Raw genomic sequence first — 24,398 nt, 5'->3', positions numbered from 1 at the left:
GGGAGACAGAATCCCAAGCAGGCTCCACTCTGTCAGCACAGAGCCTGATGTGGGGGCTCGAACTCATGAACCGTGAGATCATGACCTGAGCCGAAATCAAGAGTCAGACGCTTAACCGACTGAAGCACCCAGGTGCCCCAGCTGCAGTGCAGTTTTAAGAAAGTTTTGTCAAGGTCAGTGGGGAGTCCTCGAGCCCAAACCCCTGTCAGCAGAGTGCTGTGTCTCATAGGGCTTAGCATCTTTGTTGTGCTCAGTCATCGGCTGGGAGCAGCCCCTAGGGATTACTGCCGGGGTACAACATGGTGGTGAATTCAGAGTGTGGCAGTTGGGACCATTTGTCGGTTACACTCCATGCAGTAGGGGATCTGAGATGCACATTTTCGTGGCCACCACAGAAGGATCTCCACAAACGCTGATGGAAGGGAGAGTTGGAGTACAGTGGGAGTTGCAGAAGAGGAAGGAGATTGGATTTAATATTCATAGAGCCCTAATATTTGCTAGTATTGGTGGAGTATATAAAATCAGGGGACCCTCCCTCGTTTCCTTCACGTCTCCTCAAACGTTACCTTACGAAAGAAGCCTTCCCTAACTACCCTATATAAATAGAATTGTCCCTGCATCTGCCACCTTCCCTATCTCCCTTACTTTGGTTTTTAAACATTAAAAAAAATTAACAGCTTTATTGAGGTATAATTGACATACAACAAACCACACACATTTTAAGGGCATAATTTCGACACATGTACGTAGCCATGCAATAATCACTGCAATCAGAATTATGAATGTATCCATCACTCCCCCAAATTTCCTCACTCCTGCCCTGTCCCTGCCCTCTATCCCTTCCCCAACAGCCACTGAACTGGTTTGTGTCACTATAGATTAATTTGCATTTTGTAGACTTTTGTATAAATGGAAGCATAGAGTATGTAATTTTTTGATGTGGCTTCTATCACTTGGCATAATGTTGCTGGGGTTCACCCATGCGGTAGCACATATCCGTAGTTTATTCCTTTTTATGGCTCGGTAGTATTCCACTGTATGTATATACCACAGTTTGTTTTCCCTTGCTTAATTCTGTTTTGTCTGTAGTACTTACCACAACTTCACTGTGTGTGTGTGTGTGTGTGTGTGTGTGTGTGTGTGTATGTATGGGATACACAAAGTTCAGTGGGGTTTTGGAACTCAGGAGAACGGTGAGGGCTGGGTTAGGGAGTTCAGCAGTCACATGGGTATAGATGAGATCATGCGTGGGGGAGACGTAGAAAGAGGGGAAGGGTCAGTGACATTAAAGTGACAGGCAGAAGAAGAGGAGGCAGGAAAAGACAGATAAGAGTGGCCATAGCAGTAGGTGCCTGTTGGGGGGGGGGGTGGGGTGGGCGGGGGTGGATAGGTTCACTAAAACAATGTAGGAGGAGAACGTTTCAAGAAGGAGATATTGGTCAACTGTGAGGGAAGCTGCGAAAGATCACGTTGGACGAGGACTAAGAAGAGGTTCCAATTCCCTCATTTTAGAATAAGCGAGGAGGTGATTCATTTGGCAAATTTTTATGGAGCTGCAAAAATAAAAAAGCATTGTTCATCATAAATGAAGTAGCTCAGGATTTCAGAGGTTAGCATTTGAACAGAGCGAGAATGTTGTAGTTGTAGGGGAGTTTGATGATTGTCTGAATGTGAATATCGTCCTCTGGATATTTCGTCTCTGAATCTTACCCCAGACCTTCAGTTAAAACAACAACAGTAAAGCTTTGATAGGATATTGATGTTTTAATCATTTATCCCCAAAAGCAACATTGGGTTGGCAGACATACATTTCATTTGGAAATCATAACTGGAATTTTGAAAATTGCTTCTTGGTTGTGCTCTCATTCATAAATTATAATCAAGAAAAATAAATTGTAGGGGTGAAGATTAATCTTTTAACGGACAAATTAAATATCGGTGTTCAATGACGTATACTTGGTGCTGTAAATTAGTTTATGCAGAATTTATGAGTCAAACCTAGGCAATTAATTCTAACGGTTATTCAAAAAGACTCAGTCATAAGGATAATGAGGAGAAGGCAGGGATCAGTTAAGATAAACACTAATTTTGAAAAATCAAGATTTTCCTGTATTTAAAAAAAATGCATTCTTTGGCCTTCTTTGCCACGCACGTGTGTGTGTGCGCGCGCGTGCGCGCGCGTGTATGTCTGACATTCTGCTTACTGAAACATGAAAAACTTGTTTGTTTCAGGATCAGATCTGCAAGTATGTCTCCCCAAGGGCCCAACATGCTGCTCAAGAAAGATGGAAGAAAAATACCAACTAACGGCACGCTTGAACATCGAACAGCTGCTTCAGTCTGCAAGTATGGAGCTCAAGTTCTTAATTATTCAGAATGCTGCGGTTTTCCAAGGTGAGTTCTGGGGATCGTCTTAGATGTGCTGCTCAATGGCATCATTCTTTGGGCGCTGGGCTTTCAAATGCTAAGTGTAATTTGTAAATCACCATTCCAGCATTAATGCTCGATATAAGAACCTCCCAGTGAGAGATTCTGTTTAAGGAAAAACCACAGTTTTTAGAGAAGCTGCGTTTCACTCTTTGGGAAGGCAGGTATTCTAAAAAATCATTGTCCAAGGACGTTCTGTTTACCTGTATGCAAAGGCTGTAAGTCTCCACAGAAAGAGTAAATGAGATCTTCTCTCTAAGAGCACTTAAGACTTGTTTAAAACACAAGACAAAAAAAGTTTACTTGAGTACCAGTTTTCTTCAGGAGTGGCTTAGATATTTGTGGAACATGCCTGAACTCCTTCTGACCACTGGGGCCATTTCCATAGAGATGGGGAGCTTGGTTTGAAGGCCATACGTTTTCTCATTTGTGTGAATGGTTACCTTTTCTTTCTTTGTGAGTCTCAGTTCTCGCTACACTTGCGTGTGGCTGTAAAGGAAGCTGATGTGGCATTGCCAGAACAGGTCAGGAATCCCAGTTCTCCTGGCTAACTTGTAGGACTGTCACGGCAGGATGGAGAGTACTGCCATTGATTCAAAGACGCAGCTAGGGACGATGGTGACAACGGTGGTCATAGAGATACTAAGCACTTAGCAGCACATTCGAGGTACTCTTGTAAGTGCGTTATGTGTATTAACTCATTCAGTCTTCACAGTAACCCTATGAAGTAAGTATCACTATCAGCATTCCCATTTAATGGGTAAAAACCCAAGGCACATCATGGTTAAGTAACTTGCCCAAGGACACACAACTAATAAATGGTGAAAGCAGGATTTGAACCTAGGCGACCTGGCTCTTACAGTCCATACTTTTAAGCACCTCAGTATGCTGCCTCCTGGGAGGGGAAATTACTCACAGATATTAGAGCTTTCTTCTATCTTTTCTTAGGCACATGGAATCAGTGCCTTTTTCTTGCTCTACAGGGAATCGGGGTCAGATAGAAAAATAACACTTCTGGGGCGCCTGGGTGGCTCAGTCGGTTAAGCGTCCGACTTCAGCTCAGGTCATGATCTCACAGTCCGTGAGTTCGAGCCCCATGTCGGGCCCTGTGCTGACAGCTCAGAGCCCGGAGCCTGCATCGGATCCTGTGTCTCCCTCTCTCTCTGCCCCTCTCGTACTCATGCTGTCTCTCTCTCTCTCTCTCTCTCTCTCTCAAAAATGAATAAACATTAAAAAATTTTCAAAAAATAACACTTCTGACTACTTGACATTCCAAAGTGTTAGATTTATGGTTCCTGGATAAGGATTAACCTCTGAATTGTAAGGTGGGTTGATTATAGCTTATTTTGTGTATTACAAGGAACTTTCTAGAATTAGCTAAGAAAATTATTCAAATTAGCTAATAAAGCATACGTTCATAATAGTTTCTAGGGTCAAAGCCTCAGGGGATGTCGGGTTGATTATATGAAGTACAGTATATAAGCGTGAGGTATTTGTTAACTTATTTATGCAGTCAGACTCTTGTGAAGAGTTTGTTGAGACTAACAATTTGGCGAAAGAATGAATAATTTAAACAGATTTTAAAAATACATGTACCATTCATGTACTTCTTAGATTGGTTTTGGAGCTGATCTGCCGGCTGAAAGTGGGGTGATAAGAAGTGATGGGACATGAGAATTGGGTCGAAACAGAGAGCTGAATCTTCCTCTTTGGGGTGTCAAGGTGCTTCTCAGAACAGAGTATGATTTGTTTCATTCTCAGGATAACCAGGTCAACAGATGTTGTCATACAACCATTAGCTGGCGGAAGTGGCTGTCCATCTGAGGGCCTTGGGTGTCAGCTTCCCTATCTCCGTCCAGTCCTGCATTTTACATATTGTGTTTTCTAGCCCTGGAGCAGCACAAGACTAGGAAGAAAGGAAGTTCTGACCCGATTTTGATTGGCTTAGCATGGAGGATGAACACTAGTCATGTGAACAGAGGCTGGAAAGTGGAAAGTGGGGGCAGCACCTACTAGTTGTATTCTTTCTCTGTCTCCGACACACACACACACACACACACACACACACACACACACACACACGTTATTTCAATTTTTTATCTTGTTTCATTCTCTTCTCTTATTCTTTCCCTGTTTCACATTTAGAGAACATAAACCCCATGATAAAAAGGAAACCATGGTGCCAGACCTCAAGGCAATGATGCCATGTTTCTAGAAACATTACCCCCAAATTCTTTCTATAAGAGACATTGGGAAGCACAAGACTAAAATCAGGGACTGCCGCAAGATGATGCATTATGGATTGCTAAGAAGAAGAGAGCGGCCTGTTTTTCCTTACAATTACTTACTATTCTAATTAATTTAAAAGGGGAGGGCACAGTTGTTTTTTCCTTAAAATGTACTCTGTCCCCAAGATTCCGGCAGACCAGATCATTGCTCTAATACTTCACTCATATGAAATTTGACGCAAGCTATTTTCTCCACCATATGAAGTTGAAGAAAACTCATCTTGATACTGGCCTAGATCCACAATCTCTTTAGGATTCCTTCGCTAGTCCACATTGGGGGTATTAAAGCTGTGAGCACTTTGTGCAAATATGTGCACAGTTCCACGAGCAATCCTTACTGCCTTCATGTGGATTTTATGTCTTCGTTTGCAAGAAGCCTTTGCCCTCATAAATGAGCCTGGGGCCCTTTGCTACAGTGGTTGGAGTGCTCTCTTGGTAATGTTGTTTTGATAATGATGGAAGCGTTAAAAAAAAAGTTGTTCTTTATTTTCAATCTTTGCATTGCCTCGTTTCCTAAATTTAATTTACTTGGATGTGCTTAGTAAAATGGGGCAGCAGAATCGTTTTTTGTTTCTGCTTAATTAATTCTTTTTGAAAAACTCCACTAAAAGATTTTCTTTTCTCTCTTTGTTCTCCCTTACCTAATAATAATTACGACGATAATAATAATAGTGGCAATTTATTAAGTGTCTACTATATGATGCTTACTTTGACATAATCCTCTCATGTAATTTTCCCCGCGGCCCTCTGGGGTCCGTACTGTAATTATCTCCATTTTACAGATGAGGAAACTTGTTCTTAGTATGCTTGACATGAAACAAAATTAAGAAGTTGTGGGGGGGGGGGGCGCCAGGGTGGCTCAGTCCGTTAAGTGTCTGACTCTTGATACCGGCTCAGGTCACGATCTCACGGTTCGTGGGATCAAGCCCCGCGTCGGGTTCTGTGCTGAGAGTACAGAGCCTGCTTGGGATTCTCTCTTTCTTCCTCTCTTTCTGCTCCTGCCCCACTTGGACCCTCCCCCTCTCTCAAAACAAATAAATAAACTTAAAACAACAACAACAAGAAGTTGTAGGATTTGTGGTCCTTGGGAAGAACAAGAGGATAGAATTCTGAATTTTTCATCCTATCTCCACCACGGCTACACCTTCAAGCCTGGAGTTTGGTTTTCTTGGCAGATTTCCTTATAACCTTCCAATGCGTGCTATCAGGAAGTACTTGGGGGTATATGCCTGGGTGTTTTCTGTATGTTGGATGATTCCAGTCTTCCCCAAGGTGCCACTGACTTTGAGTGAGACCAGACTCTTCAGCTTTTCTGGAAGTTGCCTAACCCACAACTTGAACGGGCTTCACCAGAGGGTAGAAATCGCGGTCAAGCAGAAAACATCTGTGCGTTCCTAAAACACCATGGATCTCCTGTCTAGGTAGCTGAAAGCTCCTCGGGTCACCGTTCAGTGCCCACTACTGTTGATGCGTGGTCTTTACAAGCTTGATTTTCTAGCTTTCTAGCCAGTGGTAGATAAGCAGTTAAATGCAAGGGTTATAGAAGATTGCCAGAGGGAGGTACACACGAGCAGGAAGAAGTTACGAGTGGCAGTAAGGGTGGAAGACATAAAAGTAGGCTCACGAGCTCACTGAACGTGGCAGTCCGGAGGGCATTCAGGAGAGGGGTCTATCCTACCTGCCTCGGTAGCCCCTGTGTTATAGTAGGCCCGACAACTGATGTCCATTGCGAATCAATAAAGATCAAATTATTTTCCCTGTTTTTTTTTCCCCTCCACATTTTCCATTTTAAGTGGCTAAAAAAATGTATCGAGGGGCTGAAAGGCAATGGAAGGAGCACTGGGCTTGGAGTCCAGACATCTAAATTCTAATTCTAATTCTGTTTTTGGAAGCTTCATGCCCTTAGGTGGTTATTTCGCGTCTCTTAGCCTCAGTTTTCTTACCTGCGAGATGGGGGATCATAATTACAATCCTGCTTCACCTCATAGGGGCGACGCAATGTATGTGAAAGTACCTTGAAAACCGTAAAGCAGCGTATACGTGCATTATTATCTCGCCAGCTCACTTAAGTGGACTGCTCTATCCCAGGTGATGGCAGATGAATGGTGCATCACCGTTCCAGACGTTAGCCTAGATAAAGCTGGACGTCATCATGTCACTCACCTATTTTGGCCACCTTACAGCTTTAGCGCACAGGTGAGGGAGCCCTTAGGTAAAGTAGCCTTGGAAAAGGGGTCTATTCTGTGCATTCTTAGATGTGAAGCTGTGCTGTTTGAAATGACAGCACTGCCGGGAGCAGTCCTTTTTGTCAGCTTCCCGAAGCCTCTTCTCTTCTGGCCCCTATCTGCTGTATTTTACACACAAACAAGCGGCTGGATCAGGAAGGGTTTGTGGTGTTCAGGCCATAAGTACTTTTCCCAGGCCGTCTTCTTAATTGCACCGTCTGCGCCACGATATCATGGCAGAGAGCAGGAACATGGGAGTCAGCGTTTAGAGATGTCACATGGATCTTCACCCAGTGTTGGAGGACTTTCTGGTACCTGCTTTCTAGAGGGGAGACGAAAAAGATGTCTCCACATGGTGGGGGGGTTGGCGACAGTGTTTCTGTGCTGCTGTTGCTCTACTCCCGTGTTTTCCATTTCCATCTGCTCCTGGCAGGTCTTACACTTTTTTTTTTTCTTTCTGTCAGATCCCTGTCTCTCCCATTCCCACTAAATAAAATTGACCTTGGTTAGAACACCCTTTTCCATCAACTCAGAGCAATTTCTCCAGTCACTTCTGCTTGAAATAACTGTTTAGGGACATTATTCAAGCAAAGCTTTTTTCTTTCACAGTTCATATGTGACTAAATAATTGCTTGGATGTTGATAAACATGTTTTTGAGATTTAATCATTTGTTAATTTAGTTTTTATAATGTTGTGGGGGGTTTTAAGGGAGCACCGAGCCATTTTTCTCCATTTCGCAATGTTTCCCCTTGACTAGGCTGACAGTTTTCCTGCTCGTGCTCCCGCTCTGTGCCGGGCCGAGCCCCACCGAGTCCCCGACTCGGGCCACCGGCCATTCTGTCACAACCCTTTCTTGGTTGAAAATGACCTATGGGAGAGAATAATTACACTGATGTCTAATCAGAACGTAATTCATTTGCCAGGGCTAACTGTAATAACATTAAACTGAAGAGAAGAATTTTAGGAACGCAAACCATGACCGTGAGTGAGGTTATAGATCCTCAAAAATGTAAATTATTAATCAAACCACTCATCTGTAAGGCAAAGCTCTAGTAATCCCATTATAAAAGGGTGAATTTCTCATCAGGGCCCAGAAGATGCTGGCTTTAATTAATGTCCTTTTATGGCACTGACTCAAAGAGATATTTTGGTTACAAACTTTAAAAAAGATGTGATTCTTTATTAGTGCTATTGGAAAAACAATTGGAAACTGGGCGTTTAAAGTCATTTCGGTTTTAAACTAAGAACTTTTGGATTCTATTCAGTTTCAAAATTCTGTGGCTTTCACGGAGCCAGAGGCTGGGGGAGTTGTAAACCTTTACTGTGCCCTCTATTGATTTAGAAAAGTCAGTCATTAGGCTGAAAACTGTTTAATAAAAAGAGCTTAGGAAAATGACTCAGTGTGCGGCCAGAGACTGTTCTAGGGCCAACGTGAGGTGAGGAGATTATGCAGATTAACTCTTTACCTCTTTACCCCCCCCCCCCCCCCCCCCCCCCCCCCGTCCCCTTGATTCAATAGGGCTCTGAACTCACCCCCTCTAGCTGCCATGCTCCTGCCCACCTTCTCACTAGTGGGCCCAACAAAGCAAATTAGAGGACATTGTCCCTGCCCTCTAGAAGCTTCCAGGAAAAATACCACTTTTGCCTCAAGTGATTACTCCCCACCCCTCCCCCGCTGGGATTTGTTTACCTTCTGAAAACATATGTTCCTCCTCCTCTTTCTGTCTCACTGAGTTCCAGTACCTGATATCAGAGTAATGAAGCATATGTTTGAGAGATTTGAATTCTCCTGTCAGTAGAGTAGAGGTAGAAACGATTTTCCTTTAAGCTGGAAGTGGTAACACAGAAATTAAAAACACCTTCCCTTCTGTCGTCTGTGAGAGGCTTCGAGGGGCTGGCACTCCTTCTTTTTCCCCATCCCGTCTTGCAGTCAGTCAAAAGGTCTTGTTTCTTCCTTCATGTTCCCTCACATCTTTTCCCTCCACCCCCTTCCCCTCTGTCCTCTCTGGGTCTCAGTGGTTTCCTTGAGTGTATACTGATGCCTGCTGGCCCTGTGTCTGATTTGAGTTTCCCGTTCCATCAGCTCACGCCTAGACTACCAGCAAAGACAGGACTGGGTTTCCTGCCTTTGGACTCCTCCTTTGCTTCCCGGTCCAGCTACGGACTGTAATGATTAAGAAGGTGGGCTCTGGGGTCATTTGGGCTGGGTTTGAATGAATCTGGGTAGGGGTAGATAGGACAAGCGGGATGGGTGTGGAGAAGAGAAAGTCCAGGGCTTGGGCCGAGAATCAGACCTCCTCTCTGAGCCCGCACTAAGTCAGTGAGAGATGAGCGGAAAGTGTCCTGTTCCAAAGTGTTCTGTCTGTATCATCTCATTGAAACCTCACAACAACTCTCGGAGGTGAATACTGTTATTAGCCTCATTTGACCTCCAGGAAGCCTGGGTTTAGAGACAGGAACTGAACCCTGGCCTAGGCCCTTAATCACCATACGTTACACATCATCTCTATGAATTTTGTTTCCCGGTCAGTGGGCAACCTCCCCAGTTCTAGCTTTCTTTCTTGCAAGGGAATTCTGTTGCATTTCATTAAAAACCATTTGCTGGGCAAGTACCTAGCATGTCTGGAGGCAGGCACTGTGTGTGTGAGGGGGATTCGAAGATAAAAACGACTTCGTGCTTACCTTCAAATTCTAGAAACCAAGACTTTTATACATGAGTAACCGGGGTACAAGGCGCCCTAAGGGCAATGCTGTAAGAAATGTCTTAGCAGTTTTCTAGGGGGAGTAAGGATACATTCAGGTTTGTGGGGTCCAAAGCTTATACAATCTGGGGGCCCTCTGTAAGGAAAAGAGGACCAAATTAAAACTACGAAATGCCCACGCCTCCTGCCGGAGGAGGCTTGCAAGTGTGGGACCCTGCAGCTTAGACTTCGTTAGCTTCACAGGAGACCTGCCTCTGTAGGGGGAGTGTGAGGTTGGAGAAGATTAATTCCAACTAGAGGGTAGAGGTTCTTGGAGGATATTGCTTGTATGAATTCCCCAGACAGGCATGGCTCTTGATCAAAGAGAAGGGCAGGTGAGGGAGTCAGGTAAATCAGTGCACATCTTCTTCTAAATTAAATTGAAATTTGAACACTATTAATTGCCTACTAGATGCCAGCCTTTCTGGCCTCCCTGGCTGGCCCTATAGCATCTCAGCCTTCTCTCTTGAAAGGGCAAATGCTGAGGACACATGCAGAGGGGGCATGGTGTGCCAGACATGTGCTCTGGCTTCGGGCAGAATGGAGTCTAAGTCCCGGCTCTGCCATGGCCGCCCTTTGTGACCAAGAGCAAGGCACTTTTCTCCCCGAGCCATTCATTGTAAACTGGGTTGAATCAGATGAGGGCTGTGAAGAGCTCAGCCCTATGCTGAGGAATCTGTAGGAATCACATGCGGGGTAGCCATCGTTTTCGTTATTCCCTGTTGCGCGTTTGTAAGCATAATCCTAGATGAAGTATATAGTATCTTTGCTTTGCAGTGTTGACTATCACATATCTGGCCCATATGCTTTTTAAAAAGTGCTTTTCTATGCTTCGATATATTTGTAATCAATGTAAAAATGTTCTAGGATACCCACTCCTAATCCTATCACTCAGAAGAAAACCCGCTTGTAACATTTTCATGTTTTCTTCCCTTTTCTCTCCGTGTGTGTGTATGTAAGACTAAATAGTATGCAGTTTCTAAATGGTCCCCTAGTGGTCTGAATGAGTTAACGTAGCCTCGAGATCTAACTAGCAATGGCAGACTCTGATTTCATTGGGTTGCATTAGGAGAAGAAGGAGCACAAAAATGATGAAAGGAAACCAGGATGTTTATGATGCTTCCCTCCCTGGGTTGAAGTTCTTTGGCATTAGTACTGGACCTGATTCACTGGAATGTCATCGTTGGATTGGAGCAGGTGCCACTGTATTCCCTCTCGTGGGATCCTGTGTTTTTTCTTTCGGACACGTACCAAGTTTGTAGTGGTACATGCATGGATATTTGGTTTACGTGGTGGCTCTCCTTTTCTGGAGAATGACTCAGGGCAGGGCTTATGTGTATTCTATCTCACTGCTGTGTCCCCGGGTGAGGTGTTAGATGGTAAAGGTGTGAAAACACACATACGCACGCACGTCCGTGCACTCACACGGACGCACACATAATTAAAATTAGTAGAATTAATAGAAACAGATTTCCAAACTCTTCCACTTCCTCTGCAACAAGTACCACGATGACCAAATAGAAAAACATACAACCTGTTGCCTGCAGCATTTATCTTTAGGCTTTAAAATCTACTCAGATATCAGATCTAAAAAGTGAAGCTGATAGGTTGATGCTTGCCCATTTTGAGATGGAACGTCTTACGTATACCTGAGCCCCTGCTTCTGCTTATGGCCTTACCACTCCCCGGCCTCCTAGTTGTCTTTTCTTTCAGCCTGACCCCGGCTCTTCACAGAGCGCTATGAACAAGGCTCAGTGCCACGGATTTATACCTGCTGACCAAGAATCATGAGAATTGTGACACCTGTCAGCTTCTCCAGATACGCTCTTACGTGTCATTCCTGATTACTGTGAGCACTTAAAAGTAACAGAGCAAATTTTCTTTCAGGGCATTCTTTTTTTTTTTTTTTTTAAATAAGTTTTTACTACAGAAATAAGTACTGTAGTAGGCCCTCCCCCTCCTCAATCTGCTGTCTTGCTTCCCACAGTTTCAGTTGCCTGGGGTAAAGTGTAGTCTGGGATCAGATGATCCTCAGATGCTGCATCAGAAGGTCAGGAGTAGCCTAACACTGTGTCACAGTGCCTACGTAATTGACCTCACCCCATCTTAACCATGTAGGCATTTTATCTTCTCACCTCATCCCAGGAAGAAGGGTGGGTACAGGACAATAAAGGGTTTTGAGAGAGAGACCACCTTCACATAACTTTTATTACAGTATATTGTTGTAATTCTGTTTTGTTATTAGTTATTGTTGTTCATCGCTTCCTGTGCCTAATTTATAAATGAATCTTTATCATAGGTATGTACGTATAGGAAAAAAACATAAATCTGTAGTGGGTTCGTTCAGTCCTGTCAACGTTTCAGGCATCCACATGGGGTCTTGAAATGTATCCCCACGGATAAGAAGTTGGACGACTCTACACGTTTATCAGAGAAAATGAAAAAAAAAAAACACACGCAGAAACCCCAAAAATGTGGAAAATAAAATGACCTACACTTTAGCTCCCACAGGATAACTGCCATTAACATTTTGGTATATAATCTTGCATATCTTGGTTCAGTATTATACACATATAGGTGTGTGTACGTATTTTTCAAAAATGGATTCTATTGCTTTTGCATGTGATACAGCCTTCTTTCCATGTCAATAATGTATTTCTATGGTGCAATCAAAATATAGTATTTAGAGGCAACATAGTACTTAGTCTTGGGACTGTCGTATATGTTATTAATCCAACCTCTGTTGTTTAGTTTCCTTTCAGCACACCGTAGCAAGATAAATAATGTTCATGTAACTGAATATTTATGTACATCCTTAATTATTTCCTCAGGATAAATTCCTGGCACTGGAATTGCTGGGTCAGAGGCTATATGGTTTTTAAGGTTTCTCACGTTTATTGCCTATGTGACTTCCATAAAGCTGTATCTGTTTTCACACTCACTAGCAATATACGAATGTCTATTTTTCTGACCAATTTGCCATTTTATGGTAACCCCGCTTTCGGTGAAAGATAGTACTCTTTGGTTACTGGGGAGATTCGATGGTCATATGTGCTTTTTATTTTGTGATTTTATTAATATTCTTTTATCATTAAAAAATTTAGCAATTCACTGTTTCCTTTTGGGCTGCCCTTTTCTCATTGATCTGTATGAGCTCTTTGTATATTCAGGATGCTAACCCGTTTTATATGTTAGAAATTCCATTTGCTGATTTGTTTATTTGATTTTCCATTTTCCATTTTTTATGGAGGTTGAAAAGTGCCTTCAGTCAAATCTATCAATGTCTTCCATTGGTTTTTAATATATTCTTTGATTCTTTACTGACTGGTAACAGCCTTGGCATGAATCAAAGATGTGTTCTATCTCCTGGTCTGACATTAGCCGGGTGAAAATTGGTAAGTAATTTAAAGGATCTGAGTTTGTTTTTGTATGTGCAAGATAACACCTGACCTGCCAACCCGCCAGAGCTTTTAATGATCAAAAGAGGTAATGTATATGAAAATTCCTTGAAAGTTTAAAGGATTATTGTTGTTATTCAGCTATCTCGTGACACTGACCATTAATCTGAGTTAAGTTCATGTTTACTGTACTGAAAATAGCACTGCTTTTCCTTCCCCTGGATCTAAGACCTTTCTGGTCACGTAATAGAAAGTAGTCTTGATCTAGAAGTACATTGGAGTCTATGCCCTGGTAGTTGGAAAGGTGCTTGGGGGGTGGTGAAATGTTGCCTGCCACCAGTCTCTGCCCGGAGCATGGATTCTGGGCATCCATCCCACCTTCCCAGCTGGGCAAATGGGCTCTGGAATTAGTCTTTGATGTAGTATGTGCGTTTACTCCCACATCCCCCCACCCTTGAAGGGTAGCTAATGAAGCCCATTCAGTGAGGCCCAAGTATCTGTTCCTGTCCAACAGAGAAGCAGGTGGATGAAAGCCCAAAAGCCTTCTGTCCACACTCCTATACCCTGGGGACTGGAAAAACACAGCACTCTTCCTAGCAATTAATATTTGAAACAGAGACACTGGTCTATCAGATAAATCAGTGGTTTAGCATAGTTTTATGGTAAACATTGTGGAAAGAGATGTTTATTGGGAGAACCTTTTTTTTTTTTTAACTGTAAGATGACCATAATTCTCCCTCTGCAAATGCCAGATTAAAAAAAAACAAAATCAGAGAGGCAAGAAAAACAAAGTATCTCATGCATCAAAGTAATCATTAGTAGAAAAACAAAGTATGTTCTTTCTGGCAATCTCCACCAGATGGTTGAGATGGCTTGTAGTAAGAGAAGATGCTTAAATGATGCACATATTATTTCAGATGTAACCTGGAGGGGTTTTGCTTTTGTTTTGATGGGAGGGGAAGATAATGTACGCTCTCAAAATGTAAGCCCTCTTGAGGGTCAGGCGACTCTGGAAAGTTGGTGAGGTTAGGCATCTGAACTCTTCTGGGTCACTTCCATGAAGGAGAAGGAAGGTTTGTTTACTGAAAGTCTACTATGTGCTAGGTTTGATTATTCTTGATAACAGTAATGATATTGCTACGTATGATTCTGTTTCACAAGATATGGAAACTGGAGTTGAGAGTCATTAAGCAATTTGCCTTAGGCCACATAACTAGGACGTGGCAGCATTAAGTTTCTAACTTCCAAGTCATTGCTCTTTTCATTGAACCACGCTGTCCTCCTTGGAGTGAGAAGATAAAAACAAGCCTTCACAACCCATAAAAATGATCATGATCATAGAGAGTTTGAAAAATAGAAAGTGCTGTTGGAATCTGTACAGTAATGGAGAAATAAACAAAATACCCCAAGAATGGGCCCCCAATTTTATTTGGCAGAAGGCTTCAAATTCCACTGATGTGAAAGAGTTCTCTGTAGGGACACACTAGGATGGGTTAACTGTACCCTGAGTATTCTGGGGCAGTGTGGCAACCTTTCCTATTGTCTCATAAAGAATCACACACACACACACACACACACACCCACCCACCCACCCACCCACACACCCTTCAGAGTTCATTTTAGTACTTTTCAGCCTGACATCTAAAGGGGCTGCTGCTCTGACAAACACAATCTGGCCAGATGTTATTATTTTGCACTACATTTAATTTCTTCCTGCCAAAGATTTAGACTTCTTTTCCCTGATAAAGATCAGGGGAAATTGTCTGGTATTTACAAAATCCCATCCAGGCGTATCTGTTACAATGTTCACTTAGCAAAGTTTATTAGATTATTAGGGCTTTAAACCCCTGGGCTCTTTCGTTATTGAAATTAAAAAAAGAAAAACCCAAACATCTTCAACAAATTTAAGTGGCATAATTAGACCCTGGACTTGTGTTGCAGGCATTTTGGAATTATGAAAATGATTTAAATAGTATTTGCTTCCTGAGAAACTTGCTGAGTTTGACAGGGATGAAAGGAAAGCGGTTATGCTCCTTTGGTCTCCCGAGTTAATGGGGAAAGTGATATCTGGAACCAAAATAAATTTGCTATAGTTGTATGGTGAAATTATTCCCCTAAGTAGTTAGCCATACCACACAGGGCCTCTCTTTCTTGGCCTAGTTAACATGTGGGCACTAAACTATTAAAGGAACATGTGGGTTTGTGACTTCCTTGCTGATGAAATCCATTTAGGGTAAACGCTGAACCAGGACCCTTAAACTCTGATTCCTGGTGTACACCCATACCCTCCTATACATAGGTAGATAGTGGTAGAAATATTCAATATTTTCAAGATATAATAAGTTATGGTTTGTATACACTGCCATTTTCCTCAAGGGATTTCAATGTACTTTGCATGCAGCGATTGGATTTCCACGCATTTTCCAAGTTGAAAGTTGGTGGCACTATTGTTATTTTCTCTATTGTGGGAACGGAGGCATGGGAGGGTTGGACTGTGACCTGAATGAATCAAAATAAGGAGCCAGTAACCGGTCAGGGACTTTAGCTATATGAAGTACACGGGACATTGAGGCTGGATAAACCAAAGCAGTCTAGTGATGATTATTTGTTCTGGGGAGTGGGGTGGACCATCACTAATTCAGGTACCAAAATTTTGGAACATCAACCTTTGCTTAAGAAAGAGGGAGGCCTGGGGTGCCTGACTGGCTCAGTCGGTAGAGTGTGAGACTCTTATCTCAAGGTCGTGAGTTCAAGCCCCGTGTTGGGTGTAGTAGAGCTTACTTTATTTAAACACTTTTTTTTAATCTTTTTTTTTAAAGTTTATTTATTTATTTTTGAGAGAGAGAGAGAGTGCACACAAGCAGGGGTGGGGGAAGAGAGAAGGAGAGACAAGAATCCCAAGCAGGCTCCGCGCCATCAGGGCAGAGCCCTCCCTATATGGGGCTCAGGCTCACCTGAGATCATGACCTGAGCCGAAACCAAGAGTCGGATGATCAACCAACTGCGCCACCCAGGCGCCTTTTTAAAATACTAAAAAAAATATTTTTACTTATTTAATTTACATCCAAGTTAGTTAGCTTATAGTGCAACAAAGATTTCAGGAGTAGATTCTTTATGTCCCTTACCCATTCAGCCCATCCCCCCTCCCACAACCCTTCCAGCGACCCTCTGTTTGTTCTTCATATTTATGAGTCTCTTATGCTTTGTCCCCCTCCCTGTTTTTATATTATTTTTGCTTCCTTTCCCTTATGTTCATCTGTTCTATGTCTTAAAGTCCTCATATGAGTGAAGTCATATGATATTTTTGTCTTTCTCTGACTAATTTCACTTAGCATAATACCGTCTAGTTCCATCCACTAAAATATTTTTTTAATGTTTTTATTTATTTTTGAGAGAGACAGAGAGAGCTGTAGTGCGAGTTGGGGGAGGGGCAGAGAGAGAGAGGGAGACACAGAATCCGAAGCAGGCTCCAGGCTCTGAGCTGTCTGCACAGAGCCCGAGGTGGGGCTTGAACTCATGAACTGTGAGATCATTACCTGAGCCAAAGTTGGACACTTACCCAATTGAGCCACCCAGGTGCCCCTAGTAGAGCTTACTTTAAAAGAAAAAAAACAAGAGAGAGCACTGTTTAAGAACATTCGATAGAAGTGTTTATTACGTATGCCAACTTGAGCATTTTCTTCTATTGTTTATTTGCTTGGCATCAGACTAGGCTTTTAACAAATAATTAAAGAGCCCAGTTCCTCAGAGACTATGCTAGAAATGTCTCACAATTAAGCAGGACCATAGTTGGCCTTTTTCTTCTTATTTTGAAGCCCTTTATGGGAAAACTGTAATAGTGCAAACATATGTTTGTACATTAGATATATAGGCAATAAATGCTGAAATGGCAGAAGTGAACTCAAGGCAGGAGGTAAATATTTTGTAAAAATTAACGATCTAGAGTGAACTCTCATTAACGCTGGCTGTGTTAATTTGAATATTGTGATAATTTGACTTGGACTGAAGTTTACTTTCATCCCATTTATGAAGAAAGAATCTGATAAACAAATTAATAGTGTATGTAAGATTTGCAGGAAGCCATGTTTAACTTGCTTGAAGGACTTGAGCAAGCCCATTAATTAGCTAATTACAATGAGCTTTGCTTATTAAAGCAAGCCTGATAGAACCTCTACTTGGAAACGCTTCATTAGCAGCAAGTTTGAATTAGTTCAGGTATGGAAAAATAATAAAAGATAGTGTCGTGTTTAAGAGAATAGATTCCAGGGGCGCCTGGGTGGCTCAGTGGGTTGAGTGTCCAGCTCTTGATTTTGGCTCAGGTCATGATCCCAGGGTTGTGGGATTGAGCCCTGCGTCGGGCTCAGCACTGAGTGTGGAGACTACTTAAGATTCTCTCTCTCCCTCTTCCTTTGCCCCTCCCACTGCTCACGCATGTGTGCGCTGTCTCTCTCTCTCTCTCTCTCTCTCTTTCTCTCAAAAAAAAAAAAAAAGATTGTGGAATAAATTGATTTGAGCTTGAATCTTATAACCTAGAGGAGTCCACTTAACCTCTCTAAGTCTCAATTTCCTCATCTCTAAAACAGGGACAATAAATAATAGGACCTACCTAACCATACACGATTGTGAGAACAGAATGATGCAACCCATGTAAAACTTAACTTAGAATGGCACCTGGTACATAGCAAGTGCTCAATAAATGCTAGCTGCTGTTTGTTATTCTCGGAAAGTAGTTGTAAATCACACTTCACTAACTTGCATTATCCTTTCCTTCATCAGTTCAGATTAGTGAAGATGTTCCAGGAAAACATCCTATTTGTTGAGCTAGCTGTTCCAGAATTTGAATGAGAGTCCATCTGGGCACAGTAACTTAATAAATTGGCCTGCCTATTCTACAGGCCAAATATACACATGGAAAGGGATGATTATCAGGTTCAAAGTGTTTCCAGTCTCCCAGGAGGGAAATTCTAATTGAACAGGTTTTATGTTATAAGCTTAGTTGACCATGAGTTCATGTTGTGAAGTTATTTTGGAGCCTGAAAAATACCAAGAGTTTAATATGTCTGAATATTTTATTATAACATTTCTTTTTTTAAAGTTTCTATTTTTGAGAGAGAGAGAGAGAGAGAGAGAGAGAGAGCGTGTGCGCGCTTGAGTGAATGGGGGAGGGGCAGAGAGAGAGGGAGACACAGAATCTGAAGCAGGCTCCAGGCTCCCAGCTGTCAGCACAGAGCCCGACACAGGGCTTGAGCCCATGAACCATGAGATCATGACCTGAGCTGACGTCAGACGCTTAACCGACTGAGCCACCCGGGCACCCCTATAGCATTTCTAATATTATTCCTTATCTGTTATCCTGCTGACACTTTACTACACAAATAATAGGTGTTAATTTCAGAAGCGAAATTAGTAAGTACTGGGAAATATAAAAGACTATAAGCATCACCCAGAGGCTTAACACTCAGAGATGTCAACATAGGCCTTGTACTTGTTCTCTGCATGTATCCAAACACACACATGTAGATTTTACAACAAAAATGAACTCACACTGCACACATCAGAGCAGTGCTAGTGATAAACCAGAGAGTGTGCACGTTGCCTTTAGTTATTTTCAGGTGTGCCTTCAAACAGGACGTTAATTTGTGATCACAAGATGGACTTGAACTTGAAAAATTGCATATAATTTTATATTTGAGCGTCCTCCTCAGATCCATTTCTGTGGAGACCAATAGTAATTCAGCACAGAGAATATGGCTTCAATGATCTCTGTCGGTCCACTATAATTCAGAATTAATGTGTGTGCACGTGAGAGAGATGCGGGCAAGAGAAAGAGAGAGAAAGAGACAGAGATACAGAGACAGAGGATGCCTGTGTGTTCCGGGTGGAGGTTTTCCCCGTTGTGTGGTCTAGTGACCAGAGCATTGGACTGTGAGTGAGAGGATATGGCCCGTAGCTCTGACTACATCATGACTCACTGGGTGACCTTACGCAATTAATTTCATTTTTCTGGGCTTTAGTTTTCTCATATATAAAATGTGAGGTTAGGCCAGATAATTTCTATAGCTGCTTGCAGCCCAAAGCGTCTGAGTTTTTTTTTTTTTTTTTTTTAAATCAAACTCGCCTGTCTGCCTGGAAGGACCCAAGGCTCCGTGGATGTCTTCCTAAAGAGAGGAGAGGTGATGAATGTCAACAGTTTCTTTGGCGCCAGATAGACCAAAGGCTGTAATTTTCAGCCTATCGGGAGTTTGACTTTTGGAAGTGCTAAATCCTCCATTAGGAATAAATGTGGAAGCTCCAGGTTATTTATCGTTATTTACACTTTCCATTCATAACTGTCAGTGTCAAAGTCTCTGTCGACATAACTGCGTCAATGAGGTTAGCTTTAATCAGTTTAGTGGCGGCTAAGTCACAAATATATCAAATAGCCAATCATAATGCAGGAGTCCTCTAAAGCCTGACTGAATTATTTATTTTGTTATGATGAAAATGTCTGGGCTTTATTGGGTTTTCTTTGAAGAACTTGATTTGGCTTGAAGTCTAGAAGATAAAAGATCAGCGATTGTCTCTCAGATTTTTATTCTGCCTTCCTTCAAGGCTTTTCATTTTTCACAAGCCGTTGTTAGCACGTTTAAGTCAAGGTGAGAAAGCTGTGATATTTTTTATCCTAGGGGTTTAAGCATGTGTGAAAACTTTTCCCTTTGATTTCTTGTCCCGTTTCTGTCATATGGAAGCTATGTGACCTTGAGCTAACCATTTAACCTGTCTGAGCCTCATTTCCTTCATCTGTGCAATGGGGATAATCTTAGTCTTGCCTAAATCTCAAATTGTTGTGAAACCCAAATAAGATAATGCTTTAGTTGTCGTACAAATGTAAGTTGTTGTTTTATTATTATCATTAAGCGTAGTGCTGTTATTTACGCTCTCGGAAGGTAGGTCTGACTTGATGTAACGGGTAAGATCCTGAAAAATTACGTGGAAGTCAGTTTTACACATCAAAACTCTTCTTTGCTTACATTATACCCTGACATATTGCCCAGAAAATTTTGTCCTCCAGAGGTCATTAAAAAATTAAAGGATCCTGGCCGGCTCAGTCAGTAGGGCACGTAATCTTGATCTCGGGGTCACGGGTTTGAGCCCACATGGGATGGAGAGATTACTTAAAGATAAAATCCTTAAAATGTTTTTTAATGTTTATTTATCTTGAGAGAGAGAGAGCAAGAGAGAGCGCATGCTAGCAGGGGAGGGGCAGAGAGAGACAGAATCTGAAGCAGGCTCCATGCTATCAGTGCAGAGCCCTACATGGGGCTCGAACTCACGAATCATGAGATAATGACCTGAGCCAAAGTCAGATGCTCAACTGACTGAGCCACCCAGGAGCCCCCAAAATAAATTATTTAAGAACATTAAAGGATTCAACAAACTTAAAATCGCATTCAACTGAAAAATGAACAATATTCAAATAAAACACGAGCACTGCAAGTCTTATTATGGACAAGGCCAAAAATACAGCTCCAGAGACTTCAAAAAGGGAGATAATTCTTCTTGCTTTCAAGATGCTCAGGACCCTTTTGGGGATGGGCTGGTGTGGTGGAGCGGGCCGCTGGCACCGGGGAGGTCAGTGAGAGTCAAAGACAAACAGAAAAACATTTAAAATATAGCTTTCCTGAACAGTCTTCTCTGTGTCAGTCCACGTAGCCATTAGCAATGCCCACCATACCCTTATTCTTCTGTTTCCGCACATCTTTAAGACAGACGGCGAAACTGTAGCTCAAGCGTGCCTTTCTTTGTACTTACAATAAGTTGTGTGGTGTCTCCGAGAATCACTTTTGTTTCTTTTTTTTTTTTTTTTCTACCAAGCCATTCGGGGGTCCTGCTTCCCAGCATAGCAGGAAAGAGAAAAGATAAATACCTAGGGCCAAAGCAAAACACAAAGGAAGCAAGATTAGAAAATTGAGAAGCGCAGAGAGAGGACATGTGAGTAGAGTAATATGGTCACTAGTAGGAAGGAAGTGTTTCATACTGAATTATCTCATGTTTAAGTTGAGTCATGGCTAATTAATTTTCATGTGCTAAAGCAAATTTGCATGTATTGAGCATGTACTAACTGAGAGTGGCATTTATTGAAAATTGAAGAGCTCTAGGTGGTTGTATTCCTGACGTGACTGAAGCCGGGCTCCCAGGAGTGATTTTCCAGCCTCTTCTAACCGCAGGGCCCTTGGGAAGCTCAGCCCACAGAGAGGCACTGGCCTGGGAATCAGAACACGTAGATTCTAGCTCCAGCTTGGTTATGTTCTAGCTCTGGGACCTGCAGTGAGCCATCTGAACCCCTCAGAATCCTTTCCTGAACCTGGTTAGGCTAGGTTTCCCTGCCATACTGCTCGGTCCCACCTACCCCCAAGTCTGTGCTCTCTTCCTCTGCCCTAGGACTGACCAAGCTAGAAATAATGTGCTTTGGATGGGGGTGGAGGGCCAAGGGGGATGTCTGCCCCCTTCACTGGACTGAAAGGTCCTCCCGGGTCTGGTTTGAGTTCCTCTCTTGATCTGTACCCCCTACTTCAGTGTTGGTAGGTGGAGACACACAGGAAGTAGACTTTCAGTGGATGTTTGTGGAACTTCATGCAATTTCTCTAAATCGGAGGTTTCTCATCTATATAATGGAGCTACCACATGTCTAATGTATGTTAGTTGTGAGAATATGAAGATGTGTCTATTAAACCGTACATTAGGGGCTCCTGGCTGGCTCAGTCGGTAGAGCGTGTGACTCTTGATCTTGGGGTTGTGAGTTCGAGCCCCACGTTGGGTGTAGAGATTACTTAAAAATAAAATCTTAAACAAAATAAAAGTAAAATTGGATATTATGCCAGACAGTACTATTCCCACACTTATGTAAGGGGCTATTAGCAATTAGGGTTGTTATGTGTAATTCACATCTTAAAATATAGGGCTAATTTCTTCATGCAGTTTGGGCCAATTAACTTTGCCGAAGCACAGTTTTCTTTGTCCAAAGAAGCGAGTAGACTAGCACATCAGCTTTAACTTTTGGTATTTGTGGCTTCTTTCCTGGAGGGAGAGCACATGGCTTAAATCAGATTTGTAAAAGGATCTATGTCCCCCCAAACAGTTAAGAACCACAAAGCTAGCTAATCTCTAAAATTCCATTCAGTTTTAACCCGATTCTATGAAGAATCCTAATCTGAACAGAAAGATTGAAATTTATGGTTATTTAATGGGCTCAAATAAGTAGCGTCAGCTATTTGAACAGCGCTAAAGTCAAGATGCCCAGATGTCATAATATCCACTTGGGTAGTGACCACTGGCAGACTCCGCTGCCACCCAGATGCCTACGTGGCTTGCGGGAAGAACTATGGTTTTGGATATTGCCTCCCATCTCCTTTCCCAAACGTGGTGATTCTGTCTTCACGTATGTTGCTTTTAAGAGGGGCTGGGGTTTAGTCTGCAGAATTAGAAGCCTTGCTCGTATGTTTGTCAACGGAGTGCAATAAAATGGCCTTTCAAGGGGCGCCTGGGTGGCTCGGTCGGTTAAGCGTCCGACTTCGGCTCAGGTCACGATCTCGCGGTATGTGAGTTCAAGCCCCGCGTCGGGCTCTGCGCTGACTGCTCAGAGCCTGGAGCCTGTTTCAGATTCTGTGTCTCCCTCTCTCTCTGACCCTCCCCCGTTCATGCTCTATCTCTCTCTGTCTCAAAAATAAATAAACGTTAAAAAAATTTTTAAAAAAATAAAATGGCCTTTCAAGAAATGGAATGGCAGGAGCCGAGCTAAGCCCGGCAGAGCATCGGAGGAGTTACACCGTGCAGGAGCCCAGCTGTGTTTGTGCTGATCGTAATGAAGCTACTGTATGCCATTTGGTCCTCCTGGGAAGTGATACCGTTAAAATCCCAACATGGGCAGAAATGGCAAGGTTGATTTGCTTGGTTATGTACACTGAGCTTTACATTTTAATAAAGAGAGGTGGAAGTCAAACTATCAGATTAAGAAGTATGGAGAGTTCTTACAGTGAATGGAAGGAAGTGATTCATCAGATGTTTTAGGATCCATTGCTGACCCTGGGCTATATGGGCATCGCACCTGAATCTAGCGGGGAGAAGAACATCCTCCAACCAATCACTTAGAAGGGTACAGTGGAGAAAAACCCCAGGAGGCAGAGAAGTTCTTATTCATGGCTCCCATGCTAAGCAGATAGTAGAACATTGGGTAAGTCTCCTCCCGATGATGAGCCTCTTGGGCTGGCTGTTATCTGGGGACCCTTTCCAGAGCTGTTATAATTATTGTTAATCAGCATTACAATAATAATAGTGAGAGTTTCCATTTATTGTCCACTATATGCCTCTATGCTAGGGTTTTAGAATAAAATTGATTTAATTCTCACAGTAATCCTGTTAAGTAGGTGGTATTACTCCATTTTATGGATAGGGAAAACTGAAACTGGGAGAGGGTAAGCGTTTGTTCAGGTGCAACTGTTTGCCCACCCCTTCCAGATTTCCTTTCTCACGCGTCCAGTCATGGCCAAGTCCTGGTTATACCTCTTCCCGTCCTTAAAACCACTGCTTTGGTTTCAACCCTCAGCTCTAGCCTGCCCCCTTTTTTTTTTTTTTAGTTTATTTATTTATTTTTGAGAGAGAGCGCAAGCAGGGGAGGGGCAGAGAGAGAAGGAGAGAGAGAGAGCCCCCACGCAGGCTCTGCACTGACAGTGAGGAGACCAGTGTGGGGGCTTGAACTCACGAACCTCGAGCGTGACCTGAGCTGAAATCAAGAGTCGGACGCTTAACCGACTGAGCCACCCAGGCGCCCCTAGCCTGGCCTTTTTAACTGCTTCCTGTCTCCCTCGCTCCAGTTTTATGCCCTTTCGCTGGTGTGCATCTGTTTTTGTGACGTGACTCCGGTCCACTTCTTCGGGAAACCTTCCCTAATCACCCTCTCCACTGGATTAGGTCCCCCTCTTCGTTGTACCTCTGGTGTGCTTCAGTTTGTGTTTACAGATACCATGTTTGTCCCTGATCACAAAGCTATCACATGCCCGAGCTGGAATTCAAAGCCCAGATGCACTTGCTTGAACGGCTGGTCTCAGCCTCTTATTCCATAGTGTCTTTTGTCTCAAGTACTACCTTCACCGGGAACCCTCTTTCTTTGACTGCTTCCTAAATTACTTTAAAAAATAATTTGTGGGGAGGGGGCGCCTGGTTGGCTTGGTCAGTTAAGCATCTGACTCTTGATTTTGGCTCAGGTCATGATCTTACGGCTCGTGAGTTCGAGCCGTGAGTCGGGCTTCGGGCTCTGCATGGACAGCACAGAGCCTGCTTGG

At 42.9% G+C, this 24,398-nt stretch overlaps 1 protein-coding gene across 2 annotated transcripts in view; it reads left to right on the top strand.

Moving 5' to 3' along the window:
* The window catches only part of GPC3 (glypican 3), a 419,619-nt gene that overhangs the window by 31,330 nt on the left and 363,891 nt on the right, over nucleotides 1-24,398 (top strand). For both annotated transcript variants that reach the window (XM_027054341.2, XM_027054340.2), the window contains exon 2: nucleotides 2,233-2,394. In XM_027054341.2, the coding sequence (XP_026910142.1) occupies nucleotides 2,233-2,394 (162 nt within the window). The remainder of the gene's footprint in view (nucleotides 1-2,232; nucleotides 2,395-24,398) is intronic.

This window comes from Acinonyx jubatus, chromosome X, assembly GCF_027475565.1.
Source record: "Acinonyx jubatus isolate Ajub_Pintada_27869175 chromosome X, VMU_Ajub_asm_v1.0, whole genome shotgun sequence".
NCBI classification, from domain to species: Eukaryota; Metazoa; Chordata; class Mammalia; order Carnivora; family Felidae; genus Acinonyx; species Acinonyx jubatus.
Note: the sequence above shows the minus strand (reverse complement) of the source record. Positions and strands in the feature narration are given on the sequence as shown.